Raw genomic sequence first — 20,043 nt, forward strand, 5'->3', positions numbered from 1 at the left:
AGAGTTGGTCCCGATCAGATTACACCCTTGTTGAAAACCAGACATACACATGTTGCGCGCAGATTTATTGTTATCTATGTACTGTATTAAACTTGATTTCTCACCAACACGCAAGTGTTTGACGTTTATTTTAACACATGTTCAGGGTTGCAGTAGCTGTTTTGGAGCTTGTGGACACATAGGAAGTTTCCTTTATTTTGGACGTAGATTAAAATGTATCAAGACAAGTTATTGCTGTTCGAATATTATGATTTATAATATATTGATTTATGATGATTTATGTTAACTACTTTTACCCTGCGCTTACGCGAATGAATGTATTTATTAAATATTGACACCCAATAGTGTCACGAGTAATGAAACAATATGTGGCGCCCCGATGTATAATCCGCCTTTGGTCGGGGTGTTACACCTACCTACACACATACAAGCATACCGAGCCACGCACATACATACGTACCTACACAAATTCAAACGTACCTACACACATACAATTGTGACGAGCCACACACATACATGCATACCTACACGCGTATAAACGTACCTACACGTGTACATACATACCTACACATACAAACGTACCGAGCCACACACATACATACCTACCTACACACATACAAACGTACCTACCTCCATACATATAAACGTGCTTACCTACATACACACATACAGGCATACCTGCCTACATACATACCTACATACATATATACATTCGTACATACGCGAGGCATAAACATTTTTTTCCAAACAAAAACATAAATTTGAATTATTATGGTGCACAAATATATAAACAAGCATATGGATAATGAAAATCACTATGTAACATTAAAAACAAATGTTAAAAACACAGCATAACTAATTCGAACATAATGGAAATAACGAAACACACATTTATAAATCGGAATTCGAATCAGATTCTGTGCTATCATCGGATTTTCCGGTTTCTTCGCTTTCATATGATTCTCCACTACAGTCTTTCATCAGATTCTACAGTTCGTTTACCTATCTTCGGTTCCTTTTCTTTTTGCCTTTGCTCCCTTTTTTTTCATTTTCGCTCCTGTTCTTTTTAAATTTTCTCACAGTTACGAGAATCATGATAACGAACATATTTATCAAATGTCTTACACTTTCTCTTTTGTTTATTGCTTTACTTCTTCGCTTTCTGCCCAAGCCCTGTCTTGCGCATGTGACTGATTAAAAACGTGAAAATATCATCATCTCTTAATATACCAAGACTTATAATAGAAGGACCTAAACATTTTCACAGTAACCTGGCATGTAGTAACTTGTATAAAAAAATTATTATTTGAAATGTTTATTAAGAGATTACACTTGAAAAATAAGCAAGACATAATATGTGAAGTAATATGGTTTAAAGAGGTAAACTTACTACAACGTAGCAAAACTTGTACACAGTTACCTGATTGTTTAATACTTTTTTGTTGATATATAAAAGCGAAGAAATATACATGATAAATAACAGTCAAACTACCTACATACATCAACAATTAAAGGGATAAATAATCAAACGATACTCGTTACCTGTTTTGTGGAAGATATGATGAAAAACATAAAAGTGAGTTCTATAATGAAATGAATACGCCATTTTCTGATTCAATACAAAAATTGTATATATCCACTTAGAGTGCTTAAAATATCCACTTACATATCTCTTAATGTAACCAACTAATTTTTTGACTATGATTATGCAATTTATAATATTATTTGAATCCTAAAAGCACCTACAGACACTTACAACACCTAAGAAAATCACTTTACACATTATCAGGCAGTGTGACGGTTGCATGTGGCGAAGGAGGGTGTTATCACCAATGGAATAGGATTAATGGATCATCCGCCATCGCCCTTGTCCCAGTCACTTGGTCAAGACTTTCCACATAACATAACTAGGAATAATATAATGAAAAACAAGCTTAGATAACTTTTATTAACCCTAAACTGGTATCTTTGGCCAGTTACATACTGTAATATGCAAATAATGAGAATTCAATAGACATCAAATTTAAAAGTAATTAAATCACATTAGATGACTAATAATTGATAATCATGTATAATAATCAATGTAAAGGTAATGCAATAATATCCAAATTGTTATACTCAAACAAAACAAAACAAAACAAAAATTTCAAGAATATAGCTAAATAGTTATACGAATTGGGGGAAAAACGATGGCTAATGTAATACTGAAATTGATATAAATGAATTAAATGAAACCTGATTTTGAAGAGTTTGATTCGATATATATCATCCTGCATATAAATTTAGTGCACACCGAATTAGGTAGAATTGATTTATGGTCATTTTTTCTTCAATACTAATATTCTGCTTGAAATTATTTTCTATGGTGATTCTTGAAATCTAGAAATGTGGAAAGGGTTCAAGTACTTGGAAGATTTTGAACGACTATGTTGATAGAAATCTGGGATTGTGAAAAGGGTTCAATGTTTTTGTTCTTGAATAGATGATGTTGGTGTCTGGGTAATAAACAAATGAAAATAATATTTGTAACAATCCTATAATTAAAAAGTTACCAAATAGAATATTAGAATACATTACTAACATAGCCTTATATAAAAATTAAATGAAAAATAATAAGAAAAAATATGATTGGTTGTAATTACTTCTCGCACTTCTCGCACTAATATTACTTCTGAAATGAACCTAATCATATATATATATATATATATATATATATATATATATATATATTGTTTTAATTAAAAAAATTTTTGGCCGTTGTCAAACGGACGGTATTATTAATAAAATAATAATATTTTTCACCCTCTCCGGCGACAAAAGCCTCTCGCCCCTGCCCCAATATCGTCCTGGGGGCGGTGTTCCCCACCCCCCCAAAAAAAATCGCCCCCCATCGCCCACTTTTGTCGCCCAATTACATATGGCCTAAATATATATTGTGAATCTATATGTTTGATTAATATTGTTCAAATGTGATAACTATAAATTACTCACATGTTAAATTACGGTATAAATTCATCAAAAGTCTTAATTTTTTAAAGGTTTATTGGATTTTAATAAGCTCAATTGAATTATATTGGCCGATAATAATTCATATTCAATTTATCGTCACTAGCGGTCCCAAAATCAAAAGGTTGGCCCCCAATGGTCCCCCGTTAAAAAGGACTTAACGACGTTATACATTTTTTCAAATTGCAAACTAATTTTCGAGGGCCATTAATCGGAAAGAAGATACGAGTGGATTGATATAAAACTTAGCTCGAAAGATGATCAAAATGATTAGATTTTTGTTAATTGTAAGTTCAAACGCTCGAATTGAAGCATTGTTTCGTCATTTTGGAGTATCGTTTCGAACTAAGTTTTTACATCAATCATTTTGTATCCTCTTAACGATCAAAAGCCCTAAAACATTGGCTTGAAATTCAGAAAAAAAACTATAACGTTGTCAAGTCATTTTTAACGGGGGACCATTGGGGGCCAATTTTTTTTTTAATTTGGGACCGTCAGTGATAATAAAATAAATAGGGATTATTATCGACCAACACCATTCAATAGAAATTATTAAAATTCAATATTCATTTTTTAAATAATGCAAAAACATGTGAATTGACGTGTTCATCGTACACGAACAAAGTCGGTTTCAAAGTTAACTATTTGTTCAAGCACACATCACATGGAATGGTGATTTATTTCAATGTTAATGGTTGGTTCGATATACTTGATGTACACTCTGGTATGATTTATGAATCCCTTTGGTTTTAGTTGTGGATTTTTAGTTTGGATGACTAAAGGGTTATTGGGGTCGAGTTTTGATTATTTACTTATTATGTCCATATTTAGTTTCCGTAGCCATCAAGTTAGAACCCTATTAATCCTAGTCTACTCAAATCCAAATTCTTGTGTCGTTTATTATTAGTTTCTATATGCGTGTTTTATCATCTATGCATTGTTCGTATTGTCACTTTCACATAGTCGCCTAATTCCCTCGCATCTATTCGTCTTGTCTTATTATTAGAAGAATAAAGAAACTGACGAAGCATCATATAAAAGACTAAAGAACATTCTAATATCGAAACCATAAAATTAGCTAAAGTTTTATTTTATTAATAAATAGGGAATGTAGTGACTATATCGAAACAGAAGGCAAACGGGCAACAAGTTGCGCCACTACTTGTTTTTGAATTGTAAAACTCAATTTTTTAAAAACTAGATTCGCTGATCTTTGAGTCGTACATTACTATGCACATGCACGCAAAACCATTAAAATTTCACACAATGATATGAAAAGTTAATTTATATGGGGGCATTCTGCATTCTCTATCCTTAAATACAAAATTACACTAAAAGACACTACATTTTCTCTCTTCTTTTCAATTAAATAATACTATTTATACCTTTATCATTACTTCTCTTTCATTCACTCATAACCACTTTCAAAATATATTAAAAAATTATATGCGATGAACAGTAACTTTACAATATACAGAAAAATCACTGCGTTTTCTAAAATATAAAAATTTACCACTCACAACACTCTAAATCACTCTCTAACTTATAAAAACATCCCTTGTATAAAATAAGGGGGTTGGATTAGAATGCTCTTAGTTTGAACATGCGTTAGTTCTATTCTCTTTGTAACTAACACCATTTATAAGGTTCTAAACACATTATACTGTACTCTTTTGTTTAATGCACTGCTTGTGAATATTAAATTTAATATTATTATAAATATTAATAATAACTTAGTTATTCTATATTAGAAATTAGAGGTTACTTGCAGCATAATCATCACTAAAATAAAAGAGAGAAATTCACTTTCCGTCAACTTTTCATAAAGAGTTCTTACTTCTATGAGGATTTTCTCTTAGAGATCATGTACAAACTTCTTACTAGTAAGGTAGTTGTCAACTTCTTTTCTATCTAAGATAGGTGGTGGTCATCTTAGACAAATATATATATTTTAATATGGTAAACATCACCGATTATTTTATAAACATGTGCATACTTCATACCACCGGAATAGAAAGTCATACCAAGGTGATGGAAATGGATATTCTGATCTGGAACGTCTTGAGGTTTGTCTAGAAAAGAAAATGCAAAAATATCATGTTATGGCCTTTTTTATTCAAATTCATGTGCAATGTTGTAAACCTTATTGGTTTATGTTGTTAATCATAGGAAGTATTTACAAATTTATGAGTTTTATCATTTAAATTTTCTAACACGTGTGTTAAGCGGGTTATTATTTTTTGACATAGTTTCTCTGATATTATTAATTAAATATCACAATATTATTTACATCGTAAAGGGATACTCACTTTTAAGGAAATGCTTACGTATTACAAATCTTTACTTCATTCTTCTCTTGAAATTTAAAATTTTAAAGTTTCTAAGAATTATCCACTCAAAAAAAATAATAATAATAAAATTTCTTGAATTTTCCTGTGTCGAAGAGTTATTGGGTCAAGTGTTTGGGAAGAAACCTTTATAACATATATAAGCGACACTGAGACAAAGACCAGTGTTTGTCATGTCGGATAGGCTTAGTTTTTTGTTTTTTTGTTCTTTTATTGTTTTTTTTTTTTTGAACTACCTAATACTCCTAATCATCTAAGGGTGGAAAAATTTCCCATTAATTCGAGCCCCAGACCTTACCATAGATCGTGCTTACTCGATCATGATGCTACCATTAATTTGTTTGTTGAAGCCCAACTTTGAAGTTTCATTGGATGATGGATATATACAAGGCTCGACGACTATATTATCAACCGCAATTAGCAAGTTCTTGATTTGGCTAAATGGCTTTGGCATTGATCTGCAAACATTATGTGACATCGATCGTAAGTTTTGTGTCTGTATTTTTACCTTTCAACAAATGTTAAGATCCTTTTTATACGAATTTGAGAGAAGAAAATAAGAGTATTTCCTATCTAATTAATTTTCATGACCAACAATTGGTTTCTTTGATTACAGTCGCCGGCGTTAATATCTTTGATTGCACGACACGAACTTAATACGTAATTCGAGGATATACTAAGTTTATATAACTGTGTTTTAGTCAATTTCAAATCAAACTTGTTATCTAATTTACCTAATAAAGTGTGAATCTAGTAGGTCATGGCTTAACCCAACTATTTTTATATATTTTCTAAAAGTATGTTTTATTTCATAACTTCAATTGTCTAAAACTTAACAGATAAGCATGTTTACATGTAACATGCATTTGAACATCCACAATAGGGAGTTTTTAAGGGTTGTTTTTAAGTGATTTTACATGACGTCAGTTTTTTACGTACCTATTATAGTCATCATTTTTATGACTTGTTTTTAGAAAAAGTTCTTAGGTAAGATGGAGGTCGGGCCTTTTTGCAAATGGTGGGGCCTAGTGAGGGGTTTTGAGTGTAAAAGGTTGTGATGATATAACAATGTTTTTGGTATTTATAATTTCTTATTTGATGCCTTTTTGGTGTTTTTCAATATTGTTATTTTTATGTTGTGGCAACTGACTAGGAGTGTTTTTTTGATGTCTTTATACTTTCTCGTTGTAGATTCTTTTATGTTATATAATTTTTTTGGAATTGTGGGATCCTCACACATACATAAACAAAATATACAAATATACCAATCCCATGTCCACGTGGTCATTGTCTTCGTCATCTTAACTTAGGCCACTGGAATAATTTTTTCAGCAACGTCACTCTATCGTCTGACCACCCCTTACAATAGAAAGAGAGATGGGGGATAGAGATTGTTTGGTAGCCTTTTAAAGCATCTACAACAAATCTTCACAACCAGTCACATCAGCTTCACGTCAAATTCCAAGCATTTCTTAAAAACCCCAATTTTTTTTTTCATAACAACAAACCTCCACAACCCCACTAAATAAATATTAAATGTGTGTGTGTGATAAAGAGAGAGAGAGAGACGAATTAAGAGCGAAGATCACAAACCCACCGCCTTGCAGGTCTGTTGCAGGTTTGCATCCACCAACCTCACCTCAACAAACTGACTTTGCAACAAGGGAAGTCCTTCACCCCCAAGTCCACTTTGTTGCACATCATCCAGACCTCGATAAAGGAGCCCGATATAGATGCTTTATTGCTCTTAATGATTTCATTAAGAGACTACATCTGAATTAGTTTAACATTAACCATGTTTGATTAACGAGAGTCACCCCTCTAAATGGTCAGCCAACCTCTTAACTTTTGAACTTCAAAATGATGTTAAATGAAAGTTTTACCTCTTTGTCTCTTTACATGTGTTCATAACTCTTAGTGTGCCACTCAGGTACCACATCCTCGACCTACCACAACCTTCTCAACCATCAATTACCGCCACATCGATATACTCAACACTTACAGATGTAGAGGTTGCCAAATAACCCATTAGGATGACCTTAATGAGTGAATGTGTCATATTAATATGTGTGTGGGCCATTAACTAATTTTAATTAGTATTTTTATTTTATTATTTTGCTTTTACCACGTAGGATAATTTTGTCATTTCATATACATTAAATTGGGAATCCGAATATCCATCCACTCGAAAGAGCACCCGTCCTACGTTTTATAAGAATTTTTTAACGACAACAGATGAAATATATATATATATATATATATATATATATATATATATATATATATATATATATATATATATATATATATATATATATATATATATATATATATATATATATATATATATAAAGGATGATGGTCAGAAAATAACCAAACATTAACAAATCAAAATTGCATAAAAATAAGTGAATTTTGAAGTCACTTAGTCCAAGAGAGAATAACGTTTTTGTTTCTAGTAACTATCCAAATAAAGGAAAAATGTAAAATGGTATAAAATATTGTTTCCGTCTTTAAATCATTGGTTTTGAAAATAGCTTGATTTCTATTCATCCAAATAATCCACCACATAACAAAAATAATTCCTTCAATCACATATTTATTTTACTTCGAAACCTAACATTGATCAAGCAAAGAATATAGCTAGGTTCCAACAAATCCGGTCCTGAGAGGTGTATCCAAGCAATTATCTTTTGTTTGTGTGTGTAGGGGAGTTTGGTTAAAATAAAAAGTTTGTGTTTTTTTAGAAGTGTAGGAAGAAAAGAGGTTAAAACACATCATTTTGTTCTTTAATTCAATAGCATGTCATATCTTATAACATATATGTTTTTTTCACTAGATTTAATCTTAACCCTCAACAACAACTATTGTATATCTAATGGCTTACATATCTTTTTAGACTTCTTAGAAAACACTCTTTTCTTATTCTAAACTCCATTATAGGGTGTGGTGGTTGTATGAGGCTTCATATCATACAAAGTTGTACAAAGTTCACGCGGTGACAATAATTATAAATATCGAACCTAAAGTTACGCGCAAAAGTTATATAATTTCTTACGAAGTTTGAAGTAAAACTATTACGCATGAAATAAAAATAATTTAAAGATAGTTTTATATGAAGATACATAATTACGCATAAAGAAAATCATAGGTGGTTACTAAGTTTGTGAGAAATGCTTACGTGGTATGCAGTCGTTATCATCTAATAATTGAATTTTTTTTGTTGTAACAGGAACACATGTATTTTACTTGTAATTATAGATATGGATTATAATTTATTTATTTTTTCCAACTAGTATCCATTTAAAACAAGAGTACTAAAAGCAAAAACAAGTAGTTGATCATGACCAAGCAAGAATGAATATGTTAATCATTAGAAGATCACTAAGTTGACTTTCGATGAAAAAAATCTAGTGATACCCTAAAACAGTAAAACGCTCTTCGTTCGATGTGCAAAACAACCAGGAATGCCAAGACCACAACATCATGCATTCATGTGTTAGTGACTCATGTAAGTCAAACCGAAATTTAAGAAAAGCGGGTACCAAATACTTACGTTTGATAACGATCACTGTCACGAATTATAATAATCTAATGATCATTACTAGCTACTCCTCACTAATTAATATCATAGTGATCAATTAGTACTAGGTAGTGATACTCTTACCGTCACAGTATCATAATAACATATTTGTTACCCACTTTTCTTAAAATTCGGTGTTGGTTCGATAGCGATACCATATAGAGATGAATATTTGGTACCGAATACCAGTAGATTCGGTACCCGCTTTTCTTGAAATTAAGTTTTGGTACCAATCCCATCCCTAGTTGTTACCTATACAAATAGGTGCTTACGGATAGGATCAAAAGTTGTCGAAAAATATCAGTTTGGAGAGATAATTTGTTGTTGGATCTATCGTAAAAATTAATTATCTATACCAACAACAAGGCCTCTCTGATTTTCACATTTTTCTTTCTTAATCTCTCTAATGATAATGTTTGTAGATATCACCTAATGTTTGTCGGAATTGATAGTCTCACATCTAAAATCTATTGTCTGTAGTTTTGGGTCCATTTGTGTTAGTGAGAACTTTTAAATGTGTGTTCTTGTCATATAAAAAAAGAATTTCACTTGTATTTATGTTGTTGGAATTTATGATCTTGGCTCAATTTGAAACCGTAATTAAGTTTTTGAGTTAGTTTTCTTGATCAATAAACGGTTGGTAATTAACCCAAATTACTAAATGTTTTGTCTTTGATGGTTTTCATAATTTGGTGTCCTATTACTAAACAACACATAAAACCTATGGGTGAAATAATTAAACCTTTAGAAAATAGACACCAACATAATGATATGATTGAGATACACTTTTGTATGACGTTAGATTCGTGGTGGAATTCAGTTTCTTCATCCATTAGCAAATGGACACTCGGTTTCAGATTAGGATCACGCCACATATTCATATCATATCCACCCACCACAGCTCATTTCATTTTCATTACTTTAATAATCTTGTAATGAATATTACTTGAGATTAATTGTACAAAAGGGATCATGCATGGCATGTTGAAACTTTAAAATAATATGGCCTACTAACTCCAATCACTTGGAAGTTGTGGACATAAGCAAGCACAATCTGACCGTAGATCGCCCGATCATGTTAAAACTTGTCAACCCGACTTTCATTTACAAGTCAATATCAAGTATGATATCGCCATGAGTTCAAAGAGTCTTTTATGATCACGCAAAAATTATACAACTTTTTAATGACATAGACGGTAGACCACCCGTCTTTTATATAAAGTCAACTTTTATAAAAATTAGTGTTATAAAATGTGTGTCGATGAAGACGTGGACGGAAAGAATCTTCCTCAAGTGGAATTGAAATACAATCGAATCTTAAGAGAAAATTCGACCCATATAAGGAAAGCATCATCCTATTAGGTTTAGCAACATATTTTGCTTTTGGTTATGTGTTCAAACATGATCTATATGGTCAAAATCACCAACTTTCCTACAAGGGCGTTTTAGAATAGCAATGGCATTTGTCTGTTGTTTCGAACAAGCGGAACGACACTAATCTTGAAAGACCAACATGCTCTAGAAAAAGTTTGATTGATACACATGAACGCCCAGTGGATTTGTTAACATCAAACCGAACCGCTATTCATATATGTGTGTTTGTGTGATATATTCATACAAAAATAATTAATATTACTTGTGCTCTTTCATTCTTTCTTGTTGTGATGAAATAATACGAAAAGACTTGCCTTTCTTGAGGATTAATATGGACTACTAACACACCATAATGTAGGCTTTCAATTAAACAAAAATAAACTAAAGCACCTGAAGTTGTCAACATAATGAAGAAGGTTAATGCACACTCTTGACAGGAGATTGCATAGTAAAACTTGTCAAACCGACTTTCATTTTCAAGTCGATGAAAAGTATGATATCGCCATGAGTTGAAAGAGTTTTTGACGATTACACAAAATAATACAACTTCTTAATGACATAGACGACCGACCCATCTTTTATATAAAGTCTAAATTTCTATAAAAATTAACGTTATAAAAATCATGGCAGGGAAGACATGGACAGAAAGAACCTTCCTCAAAACGGAAATATAATTGAATCTTAAAAGGAAAAACGGCCCATATAAGGAAAGTGTCGTCCTATTAGGTTTAGCAACAAGTTTTCCTTTTCATTATGTGTTCAAACATTATCAATGTATAGTCAAAATCACCAACTTTCATATAAGGGCGTTTTAGAGTAGCAATGACACTTATGTGTCGTTTCGAAGAAGCACAACGACACTAATCTTGAAAGACCAAAATGCTCTAGAAAAAGTTTGATTGATACACATGAACGTCCAATAGATTTGTTAACATCAATCCGAACCACTACGCATATACGTGTTTGTGTGATGTATTGATACACAAATAATTGGCATAAATATTAAAAATAGGATCTTGCATGCTTTATACTAATCAAAACCAATATGAAATGGGAATGTTAGTGCCCCACCTTTATGTATTGGCCCATAATGATTACAATAAGACATCAAATCTTCAATCATAGCAAAATAACCCAAAGGATGCAATGGTCTTTTAAGTTGGTAGTCACAATAACAAAAAGCCTGTGACAATTGTTAGATAAATGGATACAAATATTCAAATGCAAATTTTGAATAACCTGAGACAACCATGTTGGTCGTGTTACTCATCTAGAATTAGCTAAAAAACCGAACCGAAGACCAAACCAACAACCTCTTATATCCTAGGAGATTGAGTAGTGCTGAAGCTAGAACTGCTTACCTTAGAAGACCTGTAATGCTTCACCAGAGGGACTAAGGATTGAACAACATCCGCCATTAACGGCCTGTAATCTGCTTCTGACTGAACACACATTGCTGCTATTGCTGCCACCTGGACAATTTCCTTCATTGAATATTGACCTGCTAACGTGGGGTCCATAATCTCAATAACTTTATCTCTATCTGTCAGACGGGGCAGAGCCTGTTCAACGAGTCAACAAGACTTAGAGCTCCATATGAGAACCGGTCAGATAAGTCAAACAGGTTGAAGTTACTGGGGGTGTGAACAAAACGAAATAACTAAACCCAAACCGGAACAACTGACATAACCAGAAACTAGAAAGAACAAACCTAAAATATATAATTATTTTAGGAACTAATAAATGGTGTAGCACAAAAGTTTTAGATCCAAATGTGTAATAAATAATAAATTAAATTAACAAAAAAGTTTAGCCTCAAAGTTTCAGACACTGATTTATTATTTGGGCTAAATCTTTTTCCCAAAAATTTCTAGTCCAAATGGTAAAAGAAAAAGGAAACCAAACCCATTGTAAACACCAAAAAACTGAAACTGAACGGTTTTCAAAAACCCAAACCAAATTTTCAGTTTTCGGTTGGGTTTGAGCCCAAAATTGACCCATGCAGTCATGCAGACCCCTAAAAGCCGCCCAAAGTCGATTTTTGTTCGAAGATATAGATATAACTGCAGGTGTATTGTGTTTGTAATAACAATTAATGCGTTAAATATTTAGAAAGACAAATAAAATGTAGTAAAAATGACATTTTTATATGCAGAAATGAAATAAGGAGCGCACCCAAGATACAAGAACTGCTTCTCCAGGGGGCCTTTTCATATCAACAGGAACTCTACCCGTGAGCAGCTCGAGAAGAACAACACCATAACTCTACACGTCTGATTTTGTAGTCAGGTGGCCAGTTAGAGCATACCTTCAACAACAAGTAACCAGCATCTTTAAGATTAGGATCAAGGTTAGTGATTTAAAGAAAACCGCTATGATGGTTTGATGCGTTAGTTCTTACTCGGGTGCAACATATCCTTGGGTGCCTAATACTCAAGTGGAGACATGACCACCGGCTCTGTATGATCCGAGCTTGGCTAACCCGATATCAGAAACTTTGGCACGAAAATCATTGTCCAGAAGAATGTTGCTGCTTTTAAAATCTCTGTGAATGACTGGAGGTGTAACATGTTCATGGAGGTATTCTAAACCTTTTGCTGCTTCTAGAGCTATTCTTAACTGTATTTCCCACTCAAGTTTTGAAGGAACCGCATTAGAACCTGAGTTTATGAAGTTAAAAAGTAAAAGCCATCATCATCACCAGGGAAACAGCTAGTGTTCAATGCTTTAAAACAAAAGTTAACTATCAAGCTATTATTTATCTAAAAGATAGGTAAAGAAGAATATGTTAGGGTTGTTTAATCCTGAAACTCAGACGATAATACTAAAAAAGGATTGACATATAATTTCATGAGCCAATAGGCAATAACAGCAGGATAATTTTCAGATTGCAGATCCAAGTGTGTGTATCTAAACGCAAACTTAACACCAAATTAATGAAATTGAACAAATTATGCCCGTGTGCACTAGTCCTAACATCAAGCTATGAGAACTTTTACGCAAAGAATCTTTACGTTAATCTTACTCTAACCACTCACTATAACATATTAACATCACCTCATCACTATATATTTGTTAGCAACTTCATTTACTTTATTTGACCAAAAAATTGCATGAAAAAGATCATGACCGTATCTTTCTTATCTTAGTGCTCACCGGTCAACAACTTTAAGCAGAGAATACTTGGTGAAAAGAAAATACTGTTTCATAATTCATTTATTTCAATCTTCCACATAAATTTTCAACCATACAACAGTGCATTCAGGACCTTTAGAATTCTGTAACCAAAGCTTGTGAATGTACATCCTAAATTAGTTATTTAGCCAAATAATGAGGAACTAGTAATGTTCATATTAGGCTATTAGCATCTCATGATGAATGTTAAATCATAAGATGACTAATATGATAGAAACTACATACCTCTGATCGAATACAAATGTTCTTGGAGACCACCATTTGCCATAAAGTCATACACCAGCACCCTGTGGTGAGTCTCTGAGCAGTATCCAATCAAAGCAAGTAAATACGGTGAGCGCAACCTACTCAGCATTTCCACCTGGACAATTAACAAAACAAAACACTTCCTTTCAAGTACTCATTTTTCACAACTAAACTTATTTGATTATAAAGATTATGTTACTAACATAGAATACTTGCTACTATCAAATATAAAAATTGCATATTACAGTTAGAGGACAACAGAAACCATACCTCAACTCTAAACTCCTCTTCCCCCTGCTTTCCAGCCTGATCCATCAACTTCACAGCTACCTTTCTCCCATCTTGAAGCACACCGCGGTAAACCAAGCCAAACCCACCCTGCCCAATCACATTGGACTTTCCAAACCCACCAGTAGCAGAAAGCAGCTGCTTGAATGTGAAGATTTGAAGTCCTTTCTCAATAACAATTTGAGTCTTTGCTTGGTTATTCCCTTTCTCATCAGAACCGATTCCTCCTAAACAGTAACAACAAACAAATTAATTTCATAGGTATATAACAACCTCTAACGTTCATCAATATCGTTCTTAAACCAACTTCCCTTGTGATTTTACATGGCCATAACTCTGTTTATACATTAATATTGTTTAACAAATCTTAGACCGTAATAACAAGTATTTTCTTCTCTTTAATTAAATGGCATTGCTACAGTTTAAACTAAAAAAAAATCAACATGCTGCATGATTACTCGTGTCCGTGTTCCTCACCGCATCCTGCAGACACCTCTCTAGTTGCATAATAAGCATTTGTAACCTCTTAAATTTGAATACGCTCTTGTCTGGTGCATTATAAATAAAGGTGCAAACGAGCCCAAGCTTGAGCCTAGTATGCGAAGCTCGTTTAGGCTCGTGAAGCCTTAGCGAGTCTTGTGTAATTAAAAGTTTAGCCTATTTTGGTCTTGTATATATTAATTATTAATTTCAGAATGCACAAGCTTAAGGTTTTTCTCAATATGTAGAAAATAATAGCAACAGAGATAGAAATGCAGATCTAGAATGAAATTATCAGGAGTACCTTGGAGAGTTTGTTGCGTAAATAGCAGTAGTAGCTGAAGGCAACGGTAACAGAGGCAAAGGCCATGATTATGAAGAGTGCTGTTCTATCTCGGGTCTTGTAGTCGTGGATCCATAGAAGCCCTAAGAGGTCCGAGTGTTATTAATAATGAAAATGGGGAGGTGGAAAAAGACAAGAAGAAGAAGAAGAAGAAGGCATCATAAGTCTCCGCTGCGTGCGTCGGGTTGTGGTGTGTGATGACGCGGGAAACAGGAAAAGATTCCGACCATATTGACTAAAAAACGCCTTTCATTTCAAAGAAAACACATAATAAATGGTTAAATATTATATTCCTATAGATAATATACAAGTTTTAAATTCTAATACTTCCAATGGGACCTACTCTCTTGTTGAGAACAAGAGTCATGTTGTTTCTACTCAACAATTATGATGGTTTCCTGACTACCAAAGGGAAGACTTTGGTCATTTCCAAGACACCTTTTCACAACATGATTTCAGTATTCTTTTTGTATTAGATTTCGAGAGTATTATTAAAATGTTTCAACTTGACACTGATCATTACACACTAACAAAGATATCTAGGCCCTTGACAAATTTTCAGTGCATTGAATTTTACTCTTCTTTTCTAGTTTAATCATGTATGTTAATATTTGTCGTATCTAGGTGGGTCTATTAAGGATGGGATTTGATCAAGATTATATATTATGGGTTTGTTTGGGATTGCTTATTTAAGTGGAAAATGACTTTTTGTTAAAATGACTTATAAACTTATGAATTTTTGAAAAGAAGTTTTTAAAAAAAATGTTTAGATTAGCTTATGTGGTGGGGAAAACCAAAATGACCAAAATAGACACTCTTTTTTAAATGAGTGTAATGGATTTTGAGGAATAAAGGGTGTAACAGGTAATTCAAATCCATTAAGTTAATAAGTTAGAGATTCCTAACTTTTCAAAACCCATTTATTTTGCCTTCACCATAAGTTAAAATTCAAAAGGCCTTATGCTTTGCCAAACACCTTATACACCTTATTAACTTTTCAAAATATTTATAAGTTATAAGTTGATAAAAATAAGGAATCCCAAACACCCCCTATGTATACTATCAAATTTTGATCGGCCCGGGACATTTACACAAAAATGATTAATGAATAAATAAAAGTAAAGCTGACACATAATGGTTGGTTAACCTTGTTTCCTAAAGGGAAAAAAGTAATAAAAAATAAATAAAAAAGTCAAGGGTTCACATCCCATTTAGAATTTTTTTTATTTTTTTTATTTATAATTCTGTTAGGTGCAATCCTCTTAGGTTAGTAATCATCAAAGTTGATGTATAATAGAGTGTTTAACATAATTGTCAATGAGTTGGTAAAGGAGTATGGAGAGATTTGATGTTTTGTGTGACTTATGTTTGATTCACGTCAGCAACATATACTTTCAGAGGCATCAGAATGATTATGAGAGAGTTGGTGAATATGTGGCTTTCACTAGTTGGATCCTTAAATTGAACGTGTTCTTTCTCACCACATTATCGTGCATCCGGTCAAGTGTTCACAGACGTTGGCCTTAGGTGAGGGTTTTTCCAGATCGAAAGACGACTAGACGAGTGTGTCATAATATGATAAATTTAACCAGTAGTTCATTTGAAGGATTCGTTTACTGTTAAAAAAAAACATGTTTAAATAAGCATGTGGATCCAGTCACGGGTATACCATTACCTCCCACTTCTAGAAGGAAAGAAAATGAACACAGAAACCATGTAAATGTAACTTTCTATAACGACAAAAAAACACGTATTTATAAATTGTTAATTGTCAGCTTTTCTCCGACCAAAAACAAGAAAATCAATGTTCCCAAAACACAAAAAATAATGAAATAAATAAATAAATAAAACTTTGTTTATCTTCCTCAACCTTTCTTCTGTCTCTTTTATTTTACCTTTCATTTAAAACACCAACATGCATAGTTAGCACAACAATGTTCATATCTTTTAAGTTCTTTTGTATAAGTTGATGCCTACAAAATAATAAGTACATGAACAATAGATACATCAACACATCACATACCCAATCCTAGTCATCAGCTAAATAACTAGTTTTAAACATGAACTCAATTCACATATGAAAATCTAAAAAGTCACAAAACTTGGCAACATCTATATATATTTTCTCTACTGAATGTTTGATTTTACAAAAACAGAAAAAGGAAAAGTGTTGTCATATAGATCAAATGTAACTAGAGTCGCCTAAAAGTAAGTCGAGCATATCAGCAGGAGTTAAAAAGGTCGTTCCACCAAGAATAACTTCGGTATCCGCTCTTCCGCTTTCAGACAACGCCTCGTGAGCTTCCAGTACCTTCAACACACAACAGGGTTACATCATCAGATCCGGCTAGATGAAAGAGCAAAATGAAATCAAATAAATAAATAAGAACCTCTATGCCATTCATGCCTCCCACGACAAACACTTAGTAGAACATTTTGATCAGAGAGACTCGGTTTTGCCTGCCCATTTTGACAAAACAGCATTCAGTATGTAAATAGTTAAATTAATTATAGCAAAAAGTATGATCATTTACATACCTGTCCCAAACCAAATCTTCCAAACCCACTTTCAAAAAGGCGACCGACGGTAGACGAATGATATTCCAAACCAGGTACATCATATTTGTTCAATATTCTTGTTAAAAGTTTATACAGCAAACCCTTTCTAGAATACGGGTCATCGCCACCGATACTACTTTCCAAGCTCGATACCAATTCTCTAATTCCCTTACTACCCTTTAAGCTTGTTAACTTATGAAAATACTTAAAAAGATTATCGACCCGATCCCTTAACTCTAGTTTCAACTGCATGTCACTGTAGACATTCTCATTACTTGTATCCTTCCAGCATCTTCTTCTTCGCCCCAATTTCCCCACTGATCGTCATCACTTTCTACAGCCTTCGAGGGTATTTCCGTCGTTTCACCACCGTCATTTTTCTTTTTCAAGTTAGCTTCAAGATCATTAAACAAACCATTGAGAAACTTGTACTTCGCAAGCTTTGGATTTTCAAGAATCGCATCCACAATAGCTTCTTTAAGAAAATGTTCTTCTTGCCATGAGAACGGACCGGTTGAACCTGAAGTTGGGAAATTCTCTCCTGCCAAAATATATCCCGTTACCGTCAACAGAAATGCGTCTTCAACTGAAAACAACCCCTGTGATGCTGACTCGGATTCTCCAAAACAGCTTTTGTTGATGATGTCACACATTTGTGAAGAAAGGTCTTGACTTGTGTCTCCAGCACTTATGTTTAGTATCTTCTCAGCACTCACAAATGAATCCCATTTGGCGCGATGTGTTTCACTCATGGCGTATGATGTGGCAGCTGCCAGCTGTATAATTCCTTTGTTTCTCATGAAACATGATTGAGTTTTACAAAGAGCTTTGATCATAACCTGTAAATCTGCTTTTGGATTCACAGAGATCTTTTCTTTACGAAGGGCTTCTAGAAGCAACTTCATGATTAATATGGTACTGTCTTTTGTTCTTCTATCTAAAGTAGATTCAAGATACGGTAGTCCCATTAAAGCTTTCTGTCGAGACTAAAAACCCGTTAAGCAGCTCACGTTCTGAAAAATCTTCACCGAGGCTAACTAATGAGTTTATTTGTGACCCCGAATTATAAGAATTCCACCCGTGTAGAAAAGATTCAAAAAGCCGAAGATTTGTCTTTGGTGGGATTTCTTTAACAACATCTTCTAGTGGTACTTGAACATCGAGAGGGGCACGCGGTATGTTTGGTTGATTTTGTGACCCCTTTGCCGCTGTGCAGGCCCCACGTGGGACAGATGAAAATATTCGGTCAACAAGAGAATCTCCATGTGAACAAACGGTAAGAAGGTTAACTTTTCGGTCAATAAGCAATAACCCTGCAGATCGTTTGCGCGGACCAACGTCGTAAAGACTGGACATATCTGTCATTAGCTTCCCAATGGTTCTTGACGTGTCACCAAGCGAAAATATTTCAAGTTTTAAGTCCATCTACAAGTATTAGAAAATAGAAACAAACATCAAGAAAGGTTAACGCGTACAAGAGTGTAGGGGCATAAACGAGTTGAGCCGTTTGTGAGCTGCTCAAAGTTGACTTGCTAAAACCTCAAAGCAAGCTCAAGCCCAAGATGGATCCTAAATTTGTTGCTGATTTTTATAAACGAGCTCAAGCCCGAGCTTCACAAAACGAGTTTGATTAGACTCATGAGCCTAAATGAGTCTATTTATCTATATAAATATGACATTTTATATTGTATAAAAAATATGTAGAAATACAATTACATAATACTATAGGGGCGCATTCTTTTCAGAACCAGTTTTATTTTGAGAACCGCATAAAGCACCTGCACATTGTACATTAATGATGTTATGACATGGTGGGTAGGTGATTATGTAACCGTCTTCTGTATTAACACTTAAAGCAAGATGTGCAAGTGCATTATGCAGTTCTCAACATATTTCTTGGTTCTGATTTTAACACTCTCCCATTACTATATACAAAGTTATAATAAATATCCAAATACTATATATTTCGTTGTATAATATAAAATTTATAATTTTTATGTATATATATATGTATATATAAACTAATTAAATAGTAAAAGTTAATAAAAAGCTGAGTCCTGGTTGAGCTCCAGATTAAAAAATTACTAACAAGCCAATCTCGAGCTTTAGACAGAGTGCCTGAAACAGGCCGAGCGAGCTCTCGATCTCTTAAATCAAACAAGCCGAACTTGAGCTTAGACAAGCTCAGGCTCAGCTCGTTTACACCCCCTACATGCATGAATGGAATTTGGAACAGCATATAACTGAATGAATGAATACCTTTGTTGTAAGATGATAAAGAAACTGTGATGTAAGAGCAACGCCAGTTGGCACATCCTCACCATCATGAAATGTACCAGTACTTAACAGAGGTAAACCTGAGCTAATGGCATTCTCTTGTTCAGCTGATAAATACGCCTCGGAAACCAATCCCTCTGATGGTAACACGAATAACTTTGGAGAAAAGGGGCAGATAATCAAAGGGAAGTGATACACATAAGCAATCATTTTCTGTCCTGCATGGCCTATTATAAAAGATGGTGATTTAGGGGTATCATCCCCTGCAAGAGGGGTAAGCTGCAATCAACCCTCCTCATCTTCAGGAATAAGATTCCCCTTGTTATGTGCGTGTGTGGTAGTTG

At 33.6% G+C, this 20,043-nt stretch overlaps 1 protein-coding gene and 1 pseudogene across 3 annotated transcripts; both read right to left on the reverse strand.

Moving 5' to 3' along the window:
- Positions 1–11,069: 11,069 nt before the first annotated feature.
- LOC143535773 (putative serine/threonine-protein kinase PBL23) lies at positions 11,070–14,319 on the reverse strand. 2 transcript variants are annotated; one of them, XR_013135764.1, is made up of 4 exons: positions 14,023–14,319; positions 13,732–13,867; positions 12,487–12,971; positions 11,070–11,873 (listed from the first exon to the last, which is right to left on the reverse strand). XR_013135764.1 is itself a non-coding variant. In XM_077029933.1 (3 exons), exons 1-3 carry the CDS (start codon positions 14,065–14,067, stop codon positions 12,745–12,747), a joined length of 408 nt encoding a protein of 135 aa, XP_076886048.1. In that variant the 5' UTR covers positions 14,068–14,319; the 3' UTR covers positions 12,304–12,744. The 2 variants fall into 2 exon arrangements, 1 of the variants encoding a protein (XP_076886048.1); XM_077029933.1 differs by lacking the exon at positions 11,070–11,873 and having other exon boundaries at positions 12,304–12,971.
- A 2,622-nt stretch (positions 14,320–16,941) lies between these two features.
- LOC143535790 (sec1 family domain-containing protein MIP3-like) lies at positions 16,942–20,027 on the reverse strand (annotated as a pseudogene). The gene is made up of 4 exons (XR_013135772.1): positions 19,682–20,027; positions 17,402–18,847; positions 17,254–17,323; positions 16,942–17,174 (listed from the first exon to the last, which is right to left on the reverse strand). The product of XR_013135772.1 is annotated as a sec1 family domain-containing protein MIP3-like (transcript).
- Between the last annotated feature and the right edge of the window lie 16 nt (positions 20,028–20,043).

The sequence above is a fragment of the Bidens hawaiensis genome, unplaced genomic scaffold (genome assembly GCF_021521415.1).
Source record: "Bidens hawaiensis isolate Kalapana, Puna unplaced genomic scaffold, B.hawaiensis_p1.1 tig00010601_1, whole genome shotgun sequence".
In the NCBI taxonomy this organism is placed as follows: domain Eukaryota; kingdom Viridiplantae; phylum Streptophyta; class Magnoliopsida; order Asterales; family Asteraceae; genus Bidens; species Bidens hawaiensis.

Bases quoted from the DNA above. Each gene is read 5' to 3' on its own strand.
- LOC143535773 (XM_077029933.1), bottom strand. From the start codon at position 14,067: ATGGATCAGGCTGGAAAGCAGGGGGAAGAGGAGTTTAGAGTTGAG. The intron at 13,868-14,022 runs GTATGGTTTCTG...TTAATTGTCCAG, and splicing joins AAGAGGAGTTTAGAGTTGAG to GTGGAAATGCTGAGTAGGTT. The intron at 12,972-13,731 runs GTATGTAGTTTC...TCATAAACTCAG, and splicing joins ACATTTGTATTCGATCAGAG to GTTCTAATGCGGTTCCTTCA.